Source organism: Culex quinquefasciatus, chromosome 2 (genome assembly GCF_015732765.1).
Source record: "Culex quinquefasciatus strain JHB chromosome 2, VPISU_Cqui_1.0_pri_paternal, whole genome shotgun sequence".
NCBI lineage: Eukaryota > Metazoa > Arthropoda > Insecta > Diptera > Culicidae > Culex > Culex quinquefasciatus.
Window position 1 is genome coordinate 177,848,217 of NC_051862.1, and position 20,337 is coordinate 177,868,553.

A 20,337-nucleotide genomic window follows, 5' to 3' on the forward strand; every position below is an offset into this window, starting at 1 on the left:
TTCCGCGATTGCTGCTCGTCTTCCTTCTCTGAAGTTGTTCAGAAGTTGAGATGACTGATCTGATGATGGCATATTTGTCTCATGTTTAAGAAATCAAAATCCTTCTGAAGCAATCAATATTTAAAAAAAAAACATCTTTCAATTTTAAAAAACATCTCTTGCGAATAAGCCACTCTTGCAGTTACTAAGCTGCCATGGTATGCACAAAAAATGTATTTAATAAACACTCATTACCTCATCCCGCTTGGTTGCGCGCTCAGAGTGCTCTCAGAAGGGGGATGATTTTTTTTCTCTCTCTCCGTATTTATATCGACTAAGCGATTGTGGTGTGAAAATAAATTGGTTACCGGTGCGGGTTCTTGATTGAGGGTGTCGGGTGAGCAAACGGTGAGTGTAATAGTGAATTTCTTGTGAAGAACGAAGTTGACTTTATAGCGGTCGGCCACCATTGCTAGTACCAACCACTAGTGTCTTCCTTTTTATCTACAAGGACTTCGCCGCCCTGGGCTCCTAAGTGTATGAAAGTATGGCACGGAGCGACGGCGCCGAATACCCATATTTACACAAAGAATTTTAAGAGCGCCCGCCGCGGGATTCGAACCGGCGACCTCTGGATTGTGAGTCCAGTGCGCGGTCCGATTGATCCACACGGGCGGGATGAATTTCTTGTGCTTTAGTTTAAATTATCGCAAGTTTAATGCTCATAGTTTTTTTTTATAAAATTGATGATTGCATTTGATTTTTTTCAATTTTAGTTTCTTATTTCTAATAGGATGACATTCCTAAAATAGTGCTCACAAAGTTAGACGTTAATTTTACTCATGCATAAAAACCTTATGATATGCTTTTCTTGGCAGTAAACTACCCATGATCGCATAAATGTCCCATATGCATTTTCATCACTTTTGAGTTATTGATGCAGTTTGGTTCAAAATCGTGTGCTCTTTCAAAAGAGCCTATAACATCTAGTACTTTGTTCTAGAAATCAGGAGGAAATCCAGCTTTTTCGTGAAAACTTAACACGTAGCCTTATGTGTGGAACAAACTTGTTTAGCGTTTTTCTCAGCTTGCTGTTTTTGCATATAAGACATTTATGCGAACATGGGCAGTAAAAGTCTAATAAAAGCAAAAGTCATCAAAAAACTTATTTTTCCTAAGTTTATTTTTTAACGTGTTTTGTTTAGTTCATTTAATTTTCATATTTAATAGTCTTTGTAAATTTGCCTCTCTTGCTGATAATAGAATATCTTGGAAATTTTATCAAGAGTTAAAATTCTCAAGTATATTGTTTTTAAAATTAAATATCCTCACCATTAAAAAAAAATCTTCTAAAAAATGTAAGAAATCAAACTAATTAAATTGTTTTTTTTTAAAGCAAAGCAATCCACTTTTACGACCCCTGGGTCTTTTGTGGGCTTTGTTGCAAGTTTCTGATCATTTCTACACGCAAACGAGAAATCCGTGAGGGTGGCCCTCCCAATTTGAGCTGTGTGGAACAACGCTGAAATCGCACGGAAATCCCTCCCGACTTCAACGGTCTCGAAAATTCACGCACACCATCACAGGAAAATGTCGAAATGTTTCAATTTCATTGACCAAGAACGTAAACACTCGAAGCGCAGTTGTATCTCACGTCAGTGCTGTGCACAAGTATGCGTGCTTCATTTGTATCGCCGATCAGCACAAATTCACTTAGCAGTGTGTTGCAGGAGTGACATGACTCAAACAGCTTTAACAATTGAAGAATTTACAGTTTTCCTTAATTGTTATGTCAAAATGTCAAAATGTCAAAATGTCAAAATGTCAAAATGTCAAAATGTCAAAATGTCAAAATGTCAAAATGTCAAAATGTCAAAATGTCAAAATGTCAAAATGTCAAAATGTCAAAATGTCAAAATGTCAAAATGTCAAAATGTCAAATGTCAAAATGTCAAAATGTCAAAATGTCAAAATGTCAAAATGTCAAAATGTCAAAATGTCAAATTGTCAAATTGTCAAATTGTCAAATTGTCAAAATGTCAAAATGTCAAAATGTCAAATGTCAAATTGTCAAATTGTCAAATTGTCAAATTGTCAAATTGTCAAATTGTCAAATTGTCAAATTGTCAAATTGTCAAATTGTCAAATTGTCAAATTGTCAAATTGTCAAATTGTCAAATTGTCAAATTGTCAAATTGTCAAATTGTCAAATTGTCAAATTGTCAAAATGTCAAAATGTCAGACAATTTGACATTTTTACATTTTACATTTTACATTTACATTTTCATTTTTACATTTTTACATTTTACATTTACATTTTACATTTTACATTTACATTTACATTTTACATTTACATTTTACATTTTTTACATTTTACATTTTACATTTTACATTTTACATTTTACATTTTTACATTTTACATTTTACATTTTTACATTTTACATTTTACATTTTTACATTTTACATTTTACATTTTTACATTTTTACATTTTACATTTTTACATTTTACATTTTACATTTTACATTTTACATTTTACATTTTACATTTTACATTTTACATTTTACATTTTACATTTTACATTTTACATTTTACATTTTACATTTTACATTTTACATTTTACATTTTACATTTTACATTTTACATTTTACATTTTTACATTTTAAATTTTACATTTTTACATTTTACATTTTACATTTTACATTTTACATTTTTACATTTTACATTTTACATTTTACATTTTACATTTTACATTTTTACATTTTACATTTTAATTTTTACATTTTACATTTTTACATTTTTACATTTTACATTTTACATTTTACATTTTTACATTTTACATTTTGACGTTATGACATAATCCAGTAAATTCAGTTTTCAGTTTTTGTTATACAATATTATACATTATTTTTATAAAACATCATTAATAATTTATTTTACGATTTTGTAATTTTCATTTTGACAAAAATTTCAACAATTAAATTGTAATTACGTAGTTTAAGGCATGACCCATATCTAACTAAAAGTATCCGTGGTGTAGGTACTGCCCCTTGTCAAAACTATCGAGAAATTAAAAGTGAGAGTGTGCAACATGGAGTTAAACTTTCTGTGAAGTTGCTGTGAAGGATACCATGGCACTTTGAAAAGTTTAACTCCATGTTGCACACTCTCACATTTAATTGCTCGATATATAGTTATTTACGTGCGCATGTATTGCGTGTACGTACACGAAAAAGTGAGGTTAAATTTTGTCCGGCCAGCAAAATCAAATGGTGCGCTAGTGTGTACGCGAAACGTCATAAAGCTCTATTCACTAACCCTCACACACACTCATAGCAGCCGTCGCTGTCACTTTGTCGGGCCGGTCGGGCCAAATCAAGGCCAAATCAATCGTTTTCCAGTTTTGCTTTCGAGAGGTTTTTTTTTCTTCGGCGGACATTAAACGGTTAATTTTGAAGAAATTAAACTGGAGCTCGGGAAAATAATATGACTTGTCGAACAGGTAAGCGAACATTTTCGTTTTGAGATAAAAACCAGCCACATTTCTGAGTTTCAGGTGGAAGTCATGAAACTTATTGTTTTCTTGTTTTTTTGTTTTGCAGGTGCAGGTTCATTTGCCGGTTGCAGGAAACTTCGTGTGGAAAAATTAAGTCCAGAAATCACGGATTTGGCCATGACTTTGAGCCAGTTCCTGATCAAGAACGGTGGTGGGCAAATGGCTGAACCGCGGCAACAACGGTCGAAAATCATTTCCGGGCGTGATTGGAAAAGGCGCAACGATTTGTAAATGAGTCAGTTGAAGTTCATTAATAAAAAACCTAACTAAAATCCTCTTAGACTAAAATCAACTGTTTTTTCTGAGAAAAAAAAGAACAAGAGTAAGAAGTAGAACATTCTTGGTACACGCATACACACGCAAAAAAAACTTGCTCACCAATACTACCACAACAAACGGGACCAAATAAACACCAACACAAATAAAAAAAACCTTTCAATGTGTGAGTGTTTTCGTGTTTTCAAGCTTGAAATAATTCATGCGGTTTTCCCTCACAAGCTTTGTGCGTGATTTCTCGCCTGTCCGTGCGCGGAAGGATTTCTCGCTCGTTTCGGGAGGGATTCCGCACAAATTTCCACCGATCTCGGTTGCGTGTAGGCGTCCGAAGGTTGATATGTGCAGTGCTTCTTGGGACGCGCAGTCTTGTTTTTTCGCGATAATTTTCGTCTCTTTTGTGTCGCTGTTTGTGTGCATGGGATGATTGGTCATAATAATTGAATAATGCCTTCATAAGTGCAGTGCTTCTTGGGACGCACAGTCCGGATTTTTCGCGATAATTTTCGTCGTAAATGATCGTTAAAATTTATTCCAACTTTCAGTTTTAGTAATTACTCATCAAACTATCGATTATATGAAGAGTAAAGCTTCATTTATTTACTATTTTTGAAATTTGCTCGCGTTATCTAAATTGTAAAAACAGTAAAATTATACTGATAAGTCCAGCCCATAGCACTAATGCTCGGCTGGCACGCGTTCGATAAAAATAAACCATTTTAAATAATCAATTATCTATCTTTCTGCAGCCGGCTGCCTAAGATTTAAAAATTTCAACCGATAAACAAAATGCTCATGGTCACATCACTGCCACTCGTGAATCCTGACCTCATACCCATCTACTAACCCCCTCAAAACTCATGTGATACTTTGTCGGAGAAGCAGTCGATTGGGTGGTCTCTATCACTCAAGTATCGGACTAACATTCCCATCCACTTCCCCGTGACCCTACCACTGGTCGTGGCCGGCGCCGGTATTGATCAGCATGATAGGAGCCTTTGAGAAGTTGCGAAGCGAGGAAAGATAGCACCCACTTATCTTCCACGGCTCGCGGATGTAACTTCTGGAGGTCCTGGTCAATAACGGAGTAGCAACTGCGGGTGGGCACCTATACTTATGCTTATGCTTATTTCTAGGCGTCCGAAGGTTATGTGTGGTGAGTCACCCAAAACCTCTTTTACGCAAATGGACCGACGTTTTACTTCCCCATCCGATAGAAGGCCAGGAGGATAAAGCGGGAATCGAACCCGCGCCCCATAGCAACTTAGGGATCGGCAGCCGAAGCCGCTAACCACCGCGCCACGAGGCTTTTTAAATAAAAACCAATTGACCCAACTTTGTTTTAAACATTTTCTGCGGCAGATGCAAACAAAATTTTCATTGAATGATTAATTTTATGAAAGTTAAAGGGAGGCCGTGTTACGCTGCATACATTTTTTTTAAATTTGTATGAAAATTTTGGTACTACGGAAGGGGGAGGGGGTCTAAAAAACTGTTTTTTTGCGTTACGTAATAAAAGAACGCTCTCAAACAAGAATTAATTAAAACATTTTATTGTTTCTATGATTTTTCACAGCATGTTGAGATATTTTTTGCAATTCTATCGTGAAACTACTTACTTTTCCTGTAATTCTCGATCAACGAAACAGCCTACTTTCTCTACCAAAAATAACAGAATCGAATAGTAACCCTCAAACGGATGCTGAAAAGTTGAACTTATCAGCACTTGTTTGGAAAAGTAATAATTTTCAACTTTTTTTTTGATTTAAACGATTCATTGACTAAATACATGCACGCAACCGAGATCGGGGAATAATCGTGAGGAAACCCTCCCGAAACGAGAGAGAAATGTATCCAGTCACGGACAGGCGAGAACTGCCTCAAGAATGTTGAGAGGGATTTCCGCAAGAAATATTTCAGACCAAAAATTTTACTATTTACGCACACATTTACACACTTATTCTTGTATTGGTGTCAATCTCGGTTAAACCTTTGTGAATGTATTGGTGAGGGTTGAAGTGCGTGCATCTGTATTAGTGCTCTTTTTATTCAAAATGGCTTCCATGCATCCAAAAAGCAAAACATTTTTTTATTTCCAAGAACACTTTCTTTATTCACAACATAGCACAAATCATTGCAAATTTATTTGAGAACGGACCGCTTCTTGAACACTTTTCCGCAAGCTGCTTTCTCGTGCTCACGTGTCATCGGTATTCGCTCCCACAAGCCAGCCTGTTGTGATGCCGTTCCCCAGCTGACGTTGTAGCCGGAATCAACTTCCCGTATGACCGGGACCGGCTTGACCACGGCAAATCCGCAATTGTAGACGATTCGAACACCGTCATGGTTCCACCAACGTATCGAGAAGCTGGAAACAATAAGATCACATTTACAATTCATAAAGCTAACATTATTTCAATTTAACTTACCGCTTTACTTGGAAAATTTTCTGATGAAGATCTGAATTCGTTTTCGAATCGATTTTTAGCAGGATTCCAGCAAAATTTAAGGATTTTTCCTGCACACAACGAAGAAGTTCGTTCGTATTTACAACAATGAAGCTTGTTCGGTCAAAATCTAAACTCACTGAGAGAACTGTCAAATCACCGCAGCTCGCTGCTGCTCAAGGTATTAACATTCTAAAAGGTAAAACCTTGGGTAAAACAGATTTTTGCATACAATTGTAAAATGTGCATACCAGGGACGTTGCCACGAAAAAATATAAAGAACAGTAAAAAGTATGATTTTTTTTAAAGATTATCACCAAACAAAATTGCTTCTTAGGTTGAGATTAATCTTGGATAAAATTATCAAAAACTGTGGACGGAAAATCCATACCCTCCCCCATACCTTTTAAAATTAGACACTTTGGTACCGCCAAGATGCCAACGATGCTAACTGCAGGATGAGGTTACTATTCTTAAATCAAAATAAGGAAAGTATTGCAATTAGCAAAATGTTTAAAAGTTGAAATAATTAAATGTTTAAATGTTTAAATGTTTAAATGTTTAAATGTTTAAATGTTTAAATGTTTAAATGTTTAAATGTTTGAATGTTTAAATCTTTAAATGTTTAAATGTTTAAATGTTTAAATGTTTAAATGTTTAAATGTTTAAATGTTTAAATGTTTAAATGTTTAAATGTTTAAATGTTTAAATGTTTAAATGTTTAAATGTTTAAATGTTTAAATGTTTAAATGTTTAAATGTTTAAATGTTTAAATGTTTAAATGTTTAAATGTTTAAATGTTTAAATGTTTAAATGTTTAAATGTTTAAATGTTTAAATGTTTAAATGTTTAAATGTTTAAATGTTTAAATGTTTAAATGTTTAAATGTTTAAATGTTTAAATGTTTAAATGTTTAAATGTTTAAATGTTTAAATGTTTAAATGTTTAAATGTTTAAATGTTTAAATGTTTAAATGTTTAAATGTTTAAATGTTTAAATGTTTAAATGTTTAAATGTTTAAATGTTTAAATGTTTAAATGTTTAAATGTTTAAATGTTTAAATGTTTAAATGTTTAAATGTTTAAATGTTTAAATGTTTAAATGTTTAAATGTTTAAATGTTTAAATGTTTAAATGTTTAAATGTTTAAATGTTTAAATGTTTAAATGTTTAAATGTTTAAATGTTTAAATGTTTAAATGTTTAAATGTTTAAATGTTTAAATGTTTAAATGTTTAAATGTTTAAATGTTTAAATGTTTAAATGTTTAAATGTTTAAATGTTTAAATGTTTAAATGTTTAAATGTTTAAATGTTTAAATGTTTAAATGTTTAAATGTTTAAATGTTTAAATGTTTAAATGTTTAAATGTTTAAATGTTTAAATGTTTAAATGTTTAAATGTTTAAATGTTTAAATGTTTAAATGTTTAAATGTTTAAATTTTGACATTTTGACATTTTGACATTTTGACATTTTGACATTTTGACATTTTGACATTTTGACATTTTGACATTTTGACATTTTGACATTTTTACAAAACAATTAAAGAAAACAGTAAATTTTTCAATTGTTCAATTTGTTTGAGTCATGTCACTCCTGCACCACACTGCTAAGTGAATTTGTGCTGATCGGCGAACAAATAAAGCACGCATACTTGTGCACAGCACTGACGTGTGAGATACAACTGCCCTTCGAGTGTTTACGTTCTTGGTCAATGAAATTGAAACATTTCGATATTTTTCTGCGTTGGTGTGCGTGAATTTTCGAGACCGTTCAAGTCGGGAGGGATTTCCGTGCGATTTCAGCGTTGTTCCACACAGCTCAAATTGGGAGGGCCACCCTCACGGATTTCTCGTTTGCGTGTGGACATTTGACTTATAATTCTGTTCAAAGGGTGTTTTCGAAATGCCTCGTTGGATAAATTACTATTTTGAATAAATTTATTTATAAGTTTTAGAATTCTTTCGTTTCATTTTTAACGATTTTAAATATTTGTGTGTGAAAAAATGCATTAAAAACTACTGTTCCTTTTTAAATATTCCCGAATTTAATGAATTTAAAAATCTTTTTAAAATCATTTTTTGTGTGAGCTAAATCCAACCTTTGCCTTTATTTATTTTATTTATATCAAGGCCAATGCAAATGTTATTTCATTTTTTTGTCTCTCTTCCCTAAAAAAAATCTCTAAGAATAAAGATTAACAATCCATTAGAATACATGCCGTTTATTATGCATTTTTAGTCAGATAAAGGCTTTTTATCTTGTTTAAAAATATTGAAAATTGGAACCAAACAACGGAAAAAGAAAAAGGTTTCATTATTAAAAAAAGAGCAATTCTCTTCGGAATGAGCCTTTTTCAATTTTTTTCGTGTTTACATTTGTGAGATTTTTAAAAATAATCACTAGCTTTAAAAAGTCATAAGGCTGTTGCAAATATTTTTCAAAGTTTATGTCTCCCTTCCCTTCAAAGTTGGCTCGAAAATTCAAGGGGTAAAAAGATTATTTTTCCAAAAAAAATTATGGATACATGAGTTTTATCTACTGAATACAATAAAAATAAATTATCCGGCGTTTATAATCATATTTATTATGTTTGATTTCAGAACTGTATTGTTGTTTGATCATTTATGCTCAAATTCAATCCAATTCAACGAATCATCTTTGCGCTAAACTTTACGCAGTAGGCCTGGCCGTTTTAACGTTTATGATGTTTCAATGCAATTTAATGCAATAGGGCACTGCAAGTGTTGAAAATGACAAGAAGATGCTAGGCTTTAATCAACCTAAGGCATTGTCTAGGATGCCCTCGAAAGACTGGCTGCGATAGATTAGATTAGATTAAATTAGATATTTATTATGTTTGAGCTCGATTTAAAATATTTTACAGCGCCGCAAATAAAAAATCCGTGATAAAAAATCGTCAATACTTAAATATTTTGACAACTTTTTTTTAATCTTTTTCAAAAAAATACAGCGGCCTAATTTAGTCAATGGTTTTTGGCTTTTTTTATATGGACAAACTGATTATGCAAAATAGCCTCTTAGGCGCCCAAAAAATTCAGCCAGAATTAAAAATTTGCAAAAAAAAAATCGGGTGGCCAAATTCTCAGAGAATTATTTTTGCAAATTGAGACAGTAGCAAAACTGTAACATGGTCTGAGGATTTTTTGATACTTTTTGCTTTTTTTTCATATGAAAAATGCTAGGAATTTGATATCTTTTTTTTTTTTTTTTCCCTTTCCTACTCGACTGTGACTAGATCTGAGGGTCAAAAACTTTAATTATTTTTTTTACCAGCCTAAATATAGAAATACAAATTTTATATAGATTTCAACTTAAAAATCTACCATTCTCACACCGTTTTCTCCCCACACAAAGTCATCCTTTGGTGAGTAGAGGGGTTGCATATTTGCTTAACCAGGCGTGCCTAATCCGCTCCATATATAAATAAATGTTTGCCCCAGCTCCTCTCGATCATCCGGACTGGACCCGTAATCAGATCGAACCTCCCCTGTGACTAAGGACGTTGAAACTTAGCTTCTGCTGCCCAACCAGGTGCGAAACAGTTCGTCCCGGTTGAACCATTTTCATTACCAGGCAGTGGTGATTGGGAGCAACAGGAGGAATTGTGTCAAACATTTGCGATTAACTTCATGCTTTGATGATGTGATGAAGGGCACATGGCCGGATGGTTTGGTCTTTAAAGGGAAAATCAATTAGATTTCCACGCGCTTCGGGTTCAGAGTGTTAAATTGACTTGATTCTGACATTCTCACACGTGGTCCGCTAAGTCCGCTAGGCAAAGGTCACTCGAATCAATTGAGAGTGTAGTGCTTAGCGGAGGTTTGGGCCTTTTGAATTTCTTATTGCATACTTTCAGGCACTTTTATTCTTGAAGCTCTGTAGCCAAACCTGGTGCACATTAGGCCACCCCAGTAACCCCTAACCAGCAAACAGTTTACGAAGCCATCCGCAACGATTATGACGTGTGTTGCTGTGTGCCTTAATCGCTTTTGATAGTAATTTTGTGTTATTATTTATTTCTTTTTCCAACCTCTCTTACACTTTTTGCCACCTCGGCAGCTGCCGCCGACAGTTTGGACGTTCGCGATGACCACCATTGCCTATCTTGGACGCGAGAGGGCATCTTTTTGGGAAGCCTCCGTAACCCATTGATATTACACACAAATTTCATTCAGCGCTGCAGCATGACTTCTGCCATGAATGGATTGTTGATGACGCCTTATGTTGAGAAGTACGAGGGGGGAAGTGAAAACCATTGCAATTATGGGTACACAGTTTTGGTGTGAATCGAGAATGTCGAGAGGTCAACCACTCTGGGCAGAGTGGAGCTCAGTTTGAGTCCCACGGAGTCAAACTTGAAGTAGAGAAGTAAAATGCCTCCATATAATAATATCGCTCGATTTTGTGAGTCGATTGATGGCCGTTCACACCTTGCCATTCAGAAGGCATCGTGCTGCTGCTGCTGGGGAGGACGCGTTCAGAGGATATGATTGATGATGTTTTGCTGGATGTGTTACACAATATCTGCTTAAAATGGGTAACTTGGCTGGGCTGACCAGTGAATGTGAAGTTTTAAACGAAGTTGTGTTTGGCTTTAATTGGCCGATTTTGAGCACGGTTCCTTACTTGGGGCATTGGGTAGTTTTGGATTGAATGGTAGTAATTTGTCGAGTTGTTTACATTAATTTTGATTTGGGTTGAACATTTGTGTTTCTGCTTAAGTTGTTTACCATGTAAGTAATTGATCATTCAAGATACTTTTTTATTTTTTGTTATTTTCTATTTATTGTTTGAAAATCTTTTTTTTGTTTAGATTTTTTTGAAATTTTCCTCAGTAATGAATTTTAAATATTGATGTAAAGAATCTGAAGTGTTTTTTTCATGAGGCATATATCTTATTTGAAATAGTTAGGCCATTACAATAAAAAAAACATTTTTCTGTCTCTGGATTCAGGATACTTTTTTATTTTTTGTTATTTTCTATTTATTTTTTGGAAATCTTTTTTTTGTTTAGATTTTTTTGAATTTTTCCTCAGTAATGAATTTTAAATGTTGATGTAAAGAAACTGAAGTGTTTTTTTCATGAAACATATATCTTATTTATTTGAAGTAGTTAGGCCATTACAATTAAAAACATTTTTCTGTCTCCTTTTAAATTTTGTTTTACAAAAAAAAAAACTGACGAATTCAAACTTATCATAATAATGTTAAAAAACATATTTGCTTTGAATAATCAATTCTGTTTACAAAAATATACGTTTTTCTTCTGAAACATTGTCTTGAAAAGTGGTTTTGATTTTTAATTCTGTCAAAGTCAGTAAAAATTTATTGTTTTTTGTTTGTTGAAGGAATTTGGCAATTTTTTTGCTTTTATCGTTTATGTTGCAAAATTGTCTACTAATTAGTTTAAACTGTAAGCATTTTCAAAATTTGACAATGGACTAAATTAGAAATTGTTTTTTTACTGAATATCAAATTTATTTAAAAGAATAACATTAATTCCTGTAGCATCTTGGTCATATAAAACAAATTTTTGTCAAGATTATAGAAGGAGAATAAGGTTTTTAAAAAGAGGAGGAGGAAATTTCAAAAACGCTTTGCATGATTCGAAGAACTGTTTGGAACCTTATAAATTTCCAAAGAATGCTGAACTTTATAACCTTCTAAATCATGTGAAAAGATCTAGGCTATACAAAACGGAAATTAAGTTTCCTCATAAATTTGTTGCACTGTTTCGTATTGGAAAATAAAACAACAATGTGTAACTTAAGTTAATAATTGGGTGCAAATAATTTCTAATGTTATCCCATAATTCATAAACATGGGAAGAATGATAAATTCATTTCGAATTTCTTATCTGTTATTTATTTTATTTAATCATGAATTTTTTTTTAAGAAAACTTTTTTGTTTTTTGTTTTAAAGCACTAAATAATTTCGCTTTTTTAAGATTTTAGTTTTTGTATTTTTACATATAAATTACAAATAGAGAATGCATGGACAATAGTCTGTCCCATTTTGAGGTCATGTCGAGGATTTTAGGTGCTCTCTTCTTAAATGATAGATTATGATGTGAGGAACAATGTTTTCTTAGACAAGAAAAAATAATAAAATACTTTCTCGCACCCCCTCTACAATTTCCTGAAAAAAGTCACCTTTTTGAACAAATTTTCTTAGGTAGGACTTCAAAAAGCGATTATTCGATATACTTAAGATAACCAGAACGTGGTAATACATTAAATATAAAGAGTCCTGTGAGTAAAATATCAGTCAAAGTGGAACGAAATCCAAGATATGATCGAAGTTGTTAGCAATTAAAATTGCAGCTAATACGGGCGTAGCTCCAAATAATTAGTGTTTTCATGAAATTAGATTCCAGATTCGGATTCAGCGGTCAACATTACTATAAGAAAGCATATCTTGGCCTTTAAGGCTTATGCTTGCAACATCGTGTAATTAGTAGGCCTTGCTTGTGAGATCTGAGAAATTTTGAAAATCGGCGCTGTTTTTTTTAACTAAAACTCTAATAACTCGAAATTTTATTTTATTTATTTTTAAATGGGCAACCCTAGATTAAATGAGCATTTCTGAAAAAAGTTTTGAAAAAATGCGATTTTTTTTACGTAAATCACCCTGGGAGAAGCCAAAAACTTAAATTTTGGTCAGATATTGACAGTGCATCTTAATCTATGGACAAATACCTATTATTTGAACATAATACGAACCTAAATGAAACAGTATGTGTATTGATTCCGAGCGATTAAAGAAAATTTGTTCAGAAAAGTAACTTTTTGCAGTAAATCGGAGTGGGGGTGCGACAAAGTATTTTTTTTTCTTGTCTAAGAAAACATTGTTCCTGACATCATAATCTCTAATTTAAGAAGAGAGCACCTAAAATTCTTCGACATGACCTCAAAATGGTACAGGCTAATGGACAATGTTTCATCTCAAAGAAAAGATTACAGAAAAAAGCTGATTTGCGAAAAAGTAGATAATTATTCTACCTAAGTTTACACAGTTTTTCGATTGCCTCCAAAATTGCTTTTATTTTTGCAACATAACCGAACTGCCTCCACGTGGTAACCAGATTCCTTTCTCTCATAAAACACGATCTATGACCAAACATCGACTCTCTATAACTCTTCAACGTAATCTGGATGGTTGCACCAGCCAGCAGCAACTCCTCTGTTTCACCCTATCACCACCCTTTTTATCCTCCTTCGAGGGGTCTCACCTTTCTGTATGCATCACTGCATTAGGTATCCATGACATAACCTTTCTATCTGCACGTCGCGTCGTGTAGGCGAAAGTTGCTCCCCCCGAAGCTTCCTGGTTGGCAACCTTGTCTAAGGTCCAAGACTAGTGAAAGTGATTTGCAGCAAAAAGGGCCTGGCTTTTATCGAGTTGAGAAGGGTTTTATTCAACATCCAGCAAAAACTTGAACATTATTAGGCAAAGTACTCGTCCTTTTTGGTGAAGTAGCACTCGTACAGCCCGTGGGCCTTTTCGCACGCGTTCGCACCCTCAAACGAGCCGCACCGCACGGCGAATCGTTCCGCCTTCTCCTGGGTGCTGCCCTTGGCCAGCTTCAGCGCTAGAGTTTCCTTGTTGATCACGCCCGTCTCCCGGTCCAGGAAGTTTACCTTGCCGAAGATGCACCGCATGTAGCACTTGGATTTGTCGTCCGTTAGGGTGAGGTCGCCCATCCGGAAGCGCTCGCCGATGTTCTCCGGCAGACCGTCGCCCACCTCGGCCTCGCAGTCCGCCGACAGCTTCTTGGCGAACTCGACCTGCTGCGGGGTGAAGAAGGCCTGCGGGATGGGGGAGAGTTAAGGGTTAACAACTACCACTTGGACACGGGTTAAGCACCCAATAAGGCCGTTGCAAATATTTTTCAATTTTAAATTTTCATGAAATACCAATGTACAGTCCAATGAAAAGTTTTTTTTTTGCGAAAAAAAAAAAACTCCGTCAATACCTCGATATTTCAAAACTAATGATTGGAAAGCAACTGTACGCCTGTAAAATGCATTTTTAAACATCCAAGTGTTGAAACCTTGGCTTGTAATTTCAATTTTTAATTTTTTTTTGAAAGTACCTACTTTGTTCTAAGTGATTTTATATTTTTTGATCCAAGTTGGCGGCCTGGAAAATGTGGGGCTGATTACTTCCAACATTCATCTTTTCTAAACGGCCAGGCCAATCGCGTAGAGTTTACTGCAAAGATGATTTGTTGAAGTGGATTGAGTTTGAGCACGAATGTTCAAACATCACCACAAAATAGTTTCTATTTTTTTTCTTTAGATTAAACTTTGTCCATCGATTCCTTAGGTCCAAATAAGTCCTTTTCCATTATTTGTTTCTTCATACAAATTTGGGGACTGACCATAGAAAAGTGTTATGCAAATATTAAAAAAAACCCGCATTTTATGAAGAGATTTCCTGATCGATTCGTAGTCTTCGGCAAAGTTAGTTAGGAATATTTTGAAAAATGGTACACGGTACACGCAACAAAAAAAATACCCGTTTTTTCATTTTTCGATTTGTTTTAGTGGACAAAAAGTGCAAACTTCTGAGTTATAGGACAAAACGTATGTTTTGATTTTTGCTATGTTATGATTTTTGAACAAAAATAGTGATTTTTTGAAAAGTACCGAAAATGCCTTCAAAAATATGTTTTGGAAATTGTAATATTAAATTGGAGATCAAAAGAACCTTTTTTTAATTTTCGATAAAATGCACCATTTTGGAGTCAAAGCCATTCTAAGACTAAAATTTTCAGAAAAAATCCTTTCTTTTTATTTTTTTAAAAGGTGTTTATTCTTGTCCATCTTGGAAAGAGTGAAAGACGTTTATTTGAAAAACTGAGAAATTCTCTGCACTTTTCTTAATAGTTATTTTTTTTTGTTTGCAGAGGTTTCAAATAACAAAAAAAATCGTTTTTTCTATGTGCTACCCATTTTACCCTCAATTTTCAATCGATGATATCTGGAATCTACTAATCCTATTTTTTATGTTAAAAAAGTTTAATGCGGGTGAAATTTTCATTCCTTTTGAAAACACACTAGGAACAGTTAAAATTAGTTTCTGAGGTACAAGTTTTAAGTGCTATTGAAACAGAATTCAATTTCAGATTTATAGGCATTTTCAGTACAATAAGTTTGTTAGTAAATTCGGAAAGTTTATAAATTATGCTTCAAAAGTTTTTTAATGAAAAAAAAAAAACAATTTCTAATTAATTTTGAACAAACTCTAACGTTTTATCGACTTAACCTTAATCTTTTTTTTTCAAAAATAATAATAATAATAATAAAAACATCTTAAAATCTATCAAAAAAGGGCAATTAAAAAAAACTATTTAAAATACATTTTTTCGCTTATGTCATAATTTTTACCACGTTCAAAAACATTTTGAATTGTACACCGAAAAAAAAATAATTTTAGAAGGTTGAAAATTTGGTTGGTTGAATATTACCTCTTATTTGAGTACTTGAGTAATATTACCTAATGAAAATTCATGCAAAACTGATAAAAATTCAATAGTTCAATAACACAAAATCTGTCATCATTCCCTGATGAATATTACTAGAATTTTTTTTGGCTCATTTCTACTGGCTTGCGATTTGAATTTTATACTTTTTTTAAATTGTTTTCACAGTTGAAATCTCGGTTTTAAAAAAAAAATGTTTTTCAACAAAACCATTTTCAGAGCACTATTGAAAAATTTTACACTGTTTGGCCTCTCAAGTCCTCTTTTAAAACCAAAAATCTTAAAACAAGTATTACCATTTAGATAATATTTGAAGATAAATTCCAGAGTTTTTTTTTAAAAGGTCCTATAAGCTGTTGGCTTCCATATGTTTATAGGACCTATTCAAAAAAAAAAAAAAAAACTCTAGAATTGAATTCTTATCATTGTCACCCTGGTTTACAATATTGATAATTGAGCATCAAATTATTTAAAACCTTTAGAAAACGTCCAGAAAACGAATTGAACAAGATGTATTATACCTTTTTATAGAGTTTTCATCATATTTATTGTAAAATTTAAATATAATTCTTTACATGTTTAATTATTACAATGATTTTTTTGATTATTTTTTCGCGAATAATGTGCAAAAGATAAGGTATCCCTCGAAAATTTTAAATATTCTGCACAATATTTAGATAACTTTGTTTTGTTTAAATAAAATATCTTTCTAGCAATATTTGATACGAAATCTCAACTCAATATGCACATCGATTTTTTTAATAACCTTCACGTTTTTCGTCATTTTTTTCAATTCTAACTGAAACTGAATCAGCTAAATATATTTCTCAGAACTCGGACCATAGGTCATCTGTAATGGCTACTTACATGAGTTCCAACTGCCAACGCGGCCACAATCAACACTAAACACTTCATCTTCAAACACTTTGAGCAAGCAACAACACCGAGCAAAACTTTGGGTCCCCAGGCGGCGGAAAGGATCTTATCGTCTGACGGGCCGGTTTCCGCTTGGGACCACTTTTATACTGCCAGTCAGACCGAGATTAATCTGATTTCGCTTTTCTGTACTGATTCTGGAGCTCCTTTTTTTGTATGTTGCAAAATCACACCACCTCACGCTGCGAAAGGCTCATCTTCTTTGGCACCCCAGAACCAATCGCAACTCGCAACTCGGAAAAGGGGGCAAAGGGGTAAGACCAATAAATTATAATGTTTTCAGAAAGTGGAGCACAGTAAAAAAGTCGTTCAAGTGATTTTAAATAAATTATTTTTCATATGAAAGTCCAAATGAAGCGAATTGATTTTTTTAATTTAATTTCTTCAATTTTAATAACTGTGCACCCGGTGATTCCACTGCAAGTCGAGCATTCCCGATGACCGTGAGTTTTGCGGTCAAGGTTAAGGTCGGTAATTTGAGCGCTTCGTTTTCGCGACTTGGTTTCACTGGTGTTTTCACTTTTCTTCAGCTGGAAACCGGCTTTTTGCGCGCGAGACAGAAGGAATTATGGTATCCGTGGAGGTCCTGCCGAGCGTTCCCAACCAGTCTCGCAGGTGATGAATGTTTCATGGAATTGTTTTAATTGCCAACATGAACAAAATATAGGTTACTCAAGGCATTCACTACTAGATTCATACTAATGATATGGAGAGTCTCGGTTTCTTCTACAGAGCGAGGAGCCTGATAACGAATCGCGAGATTTGCTCTCAACTCAACTCAATTGCTCTGACTGTTCTATAGGATTGTAGTATCCCTCCATTTTTCATGTGTTTAACCTTAAAACGAGACATACGACAAGATAACACGATCATGTCGACTTAGAGTAAAAATCTCGATTTTTTTTAGTATGGACTCTTAGCACAGAGACAGTTATCATAATGTGGAAACAAATGGAAATAATTAAGTAGCCTTATAAGTATTTTTCAGCCTATTTGAACCTTCTTTATCAGCTTCATTCTATTATCTATTGAGACTGGCTCAATATAATTCAATAAATAATTTATTATCAGTTACTGACCTAGCAATAACGAGTGCGTGATTGTTATTATTTTTTCAAGCATAGATTATGGATCCTCCTTCCTAGTATTGTTTTATTTTCAATTTTATTTAGGCCGATGCAAATATTTAAAAAAGTTTTTGTCCCTCGGCCCTGGCCGAGGTCAAGGGGGGGGCAAAAAAATAAAAAAATATAAAAATTTAAATAACAAGCCATAGCCTTCACATTTAAATGAAAAAAGTGTTTTAAAATGCATTTTACACTAGTTCAGTTGTTATGCAATCATTAGTTTTCAAAAAAATTGAGATCTGACAAAAACAAAAATTGTATCGAAAAAATAGATTTTGCATCGAAAATTTTCAAAAAATCTTAAGACTTTTTCATAAACCCAAACATGCTAAAAATGATTTTAAACGCAGGAGAATGTATTTTAATTTGATTTCAGCTGGTTGCACTTGAATTTTCATTAAAATTTTGAAGTTTATTGTAAAAATATTTTTTTTGCCCCCTGATTTTTCGGGCCAATTTTGAAGGGGGGGGGTGACAAAAACTTTTAAAAATATTTGTACCAGCCTTATTTTAACACAGCAAATCTTGATTTTACCGTCAAACCCATCACACCACAAACTTATCCTGCGACCAGAAGCACTGATGAAACTGGTAGGCCTTCTCTTCCGGAGTCGCGCCCTTCGCCGTTTTGGCGCAGATTTCCAGCATTTCCCCCAGCGACTTTTCGTCGTGGCCATCCCGCAGGAACTCCCGCATGTTCGGCATGTCAATGTCGCCGGTCGGTTTGGCGATATGCATGCCCTGCATCAGGCACAGCAGGTTTCGCTTGTACATCGGATCCTTGACGGTCAGGTTTCCGGTAACGGTGATCTGCTCGTAGTGGACGGTGTTCTCGGGGATGTTCAAGTTGGTCGTGCAGTTCACAAACGATGAGTGGATCTTTTCCATCTGTTTGACGGTGAAGTTGGCCTGAAATTTGAGGTGGGATCGGGCACATAGGGTACATAGTGAAAAAATCATGGTATTATTACATCTGGGAAGGGATTCATCTTTTATATAAGAAAAAATTGTACAATTTTACCACTTTTTTGGTGTAATGCAACTTTTTCAGTCTAAATTGAAGTAAAATTACAACATTAAAAAGCAATATTCAACGTTCCAAAATTACACTTTCCAAATTTACACTATTTTTTACTGTGTACTTACCTGAGTGACTGCCACCAAACAGAGTAGAATTGCTACTATCTTCATCATCGTTTGTTTATTGGTGCTGAGCAAGTTTCGAGCAACTATTTATACTGACAAAGATAAAATAAACTGTAATCTTCTGAAACCCGACATTCAATAATTGCTTGTAAAAAGCTTGTCTAACTTCATCATTTTGTCACCCCGTCAGTAGAGGTAATTATGGGCAAAGGTTATTTTCACTGGTTTGGAAACATTTCAGAATCTATAGGAAACTAAGCTTTCTTTTCGGAAAATATTTTGTTCCTATGATAAAACCTGTGATTTAAACCAGGCCAAGGGTGCATGATACTAATGATACTCGTCGGTTGACACACCCAGGCGAGGAACATCCCGGAAGGAGCCCAACTACATCCGTAGTGCTGTTTGGACAAAACAGCATGGCTCTGGTTCCTTGCAAGTGTCCTATTTTTTTACCTCCACGTTGGCTTGGTTTAGTCATCATGATGACAAGGTGTAACCTAGCTGGTGGCCTGTGGAAACGGATCGTAAACCTTTGACCACCGCGGGTCAGAGTCGAGACGGCTAAAAGAAAGGGGCGAGTCAATGTGGGAAAGGGAAGTAATTTGTGATTGTAGACGGTATTGTTTTGATTCGCAGTATGTTGAGTCAACTGCTGTGGATGTACCTGAGCATCGCAGAACGGGGTTTATCTTCTTTCCATTTCAGCTAACAGCTGTCTTCTGTTTATTTTGTTTCACTGATTTTCTAAAAAGGCTTCTGTTTACTATCCTCCATTTGATTTCGATTTTACTTATTTGATTCTCTTATTTCTCAACGCTTTTCCACTCTATTTTACCAATTTATGCTGCTGTAACAAACTGTCTGCTTTCCCTTAATTTGGCAGCGATGTCAATTTTGTTTATCATGTGTCTTTTCTTTATTTATCTATTTGAATAATTTCTCATCTTCCCTGTAAATTGCCCTCAATACAATCTAAGCTTGTTTGTTACCTCTATTTATTAACTATTGTTAATTTCTTTATCTACTTCATAAATTACTATCTTTCTTTTACTATTGATTCTTTACATAGTATATTTCCTTCACTGTCCATTGTTTTGAAACTTCACCTTTTTCTTAAGCAAGTGAGGTTCGAGCCCTTACTCAATTTATGGAATGATTAAAGAATTAACACAAATATTACTATTGTACTTTTGAAAAACTTTTTTGAAATGCTTAGGACCAAAATATTGTAACAAAACACCGCGACAAAAGAAATAGCAACAGATAAACACGACTCAACAATAGGGGAGATTTCAGGAGAAAACAATACACTGTAAATAACAATTAGTTTTTGAATTCAAACTAAAAATATAACAGTTTTTG

General features: G+C 33.9%; 2 protein-coding genes across 2 annotated transcripts in view; one reads left to right on the forward strand and one right to left on the reverse strand.

Moving 5' to 3' along the window:
* Positions 1-20,337, forward strand: part of LOC6033152 — a 165,053-nt gene that overhangs the window by 67,433 nt on the left and 77,283 nt on the right. The gene's annotated exons all lie outside the window — the stretch shown is intronic.
* LOC6033165 (general odorant-binding protein 56d) lies at positions 13,668-16,822 on the reverse strand. Its single transcript, XM_001843601.2, has 2 exons — positions 16,631-16,822; positions 13,668-14,084 (listed from the first exon to the last, which is right to left on the reverse strand). Exons 1-2 carry the CDS (start codon positions 16,676-16,678, stop codon positions 13,722-13,724), a joined length of 411 nt encoding a protein of 136 aa, XP_001843653.2. The 5' UTR covers positions 16,679-16,822; the 3' UTR covers positions 13,668-13,721.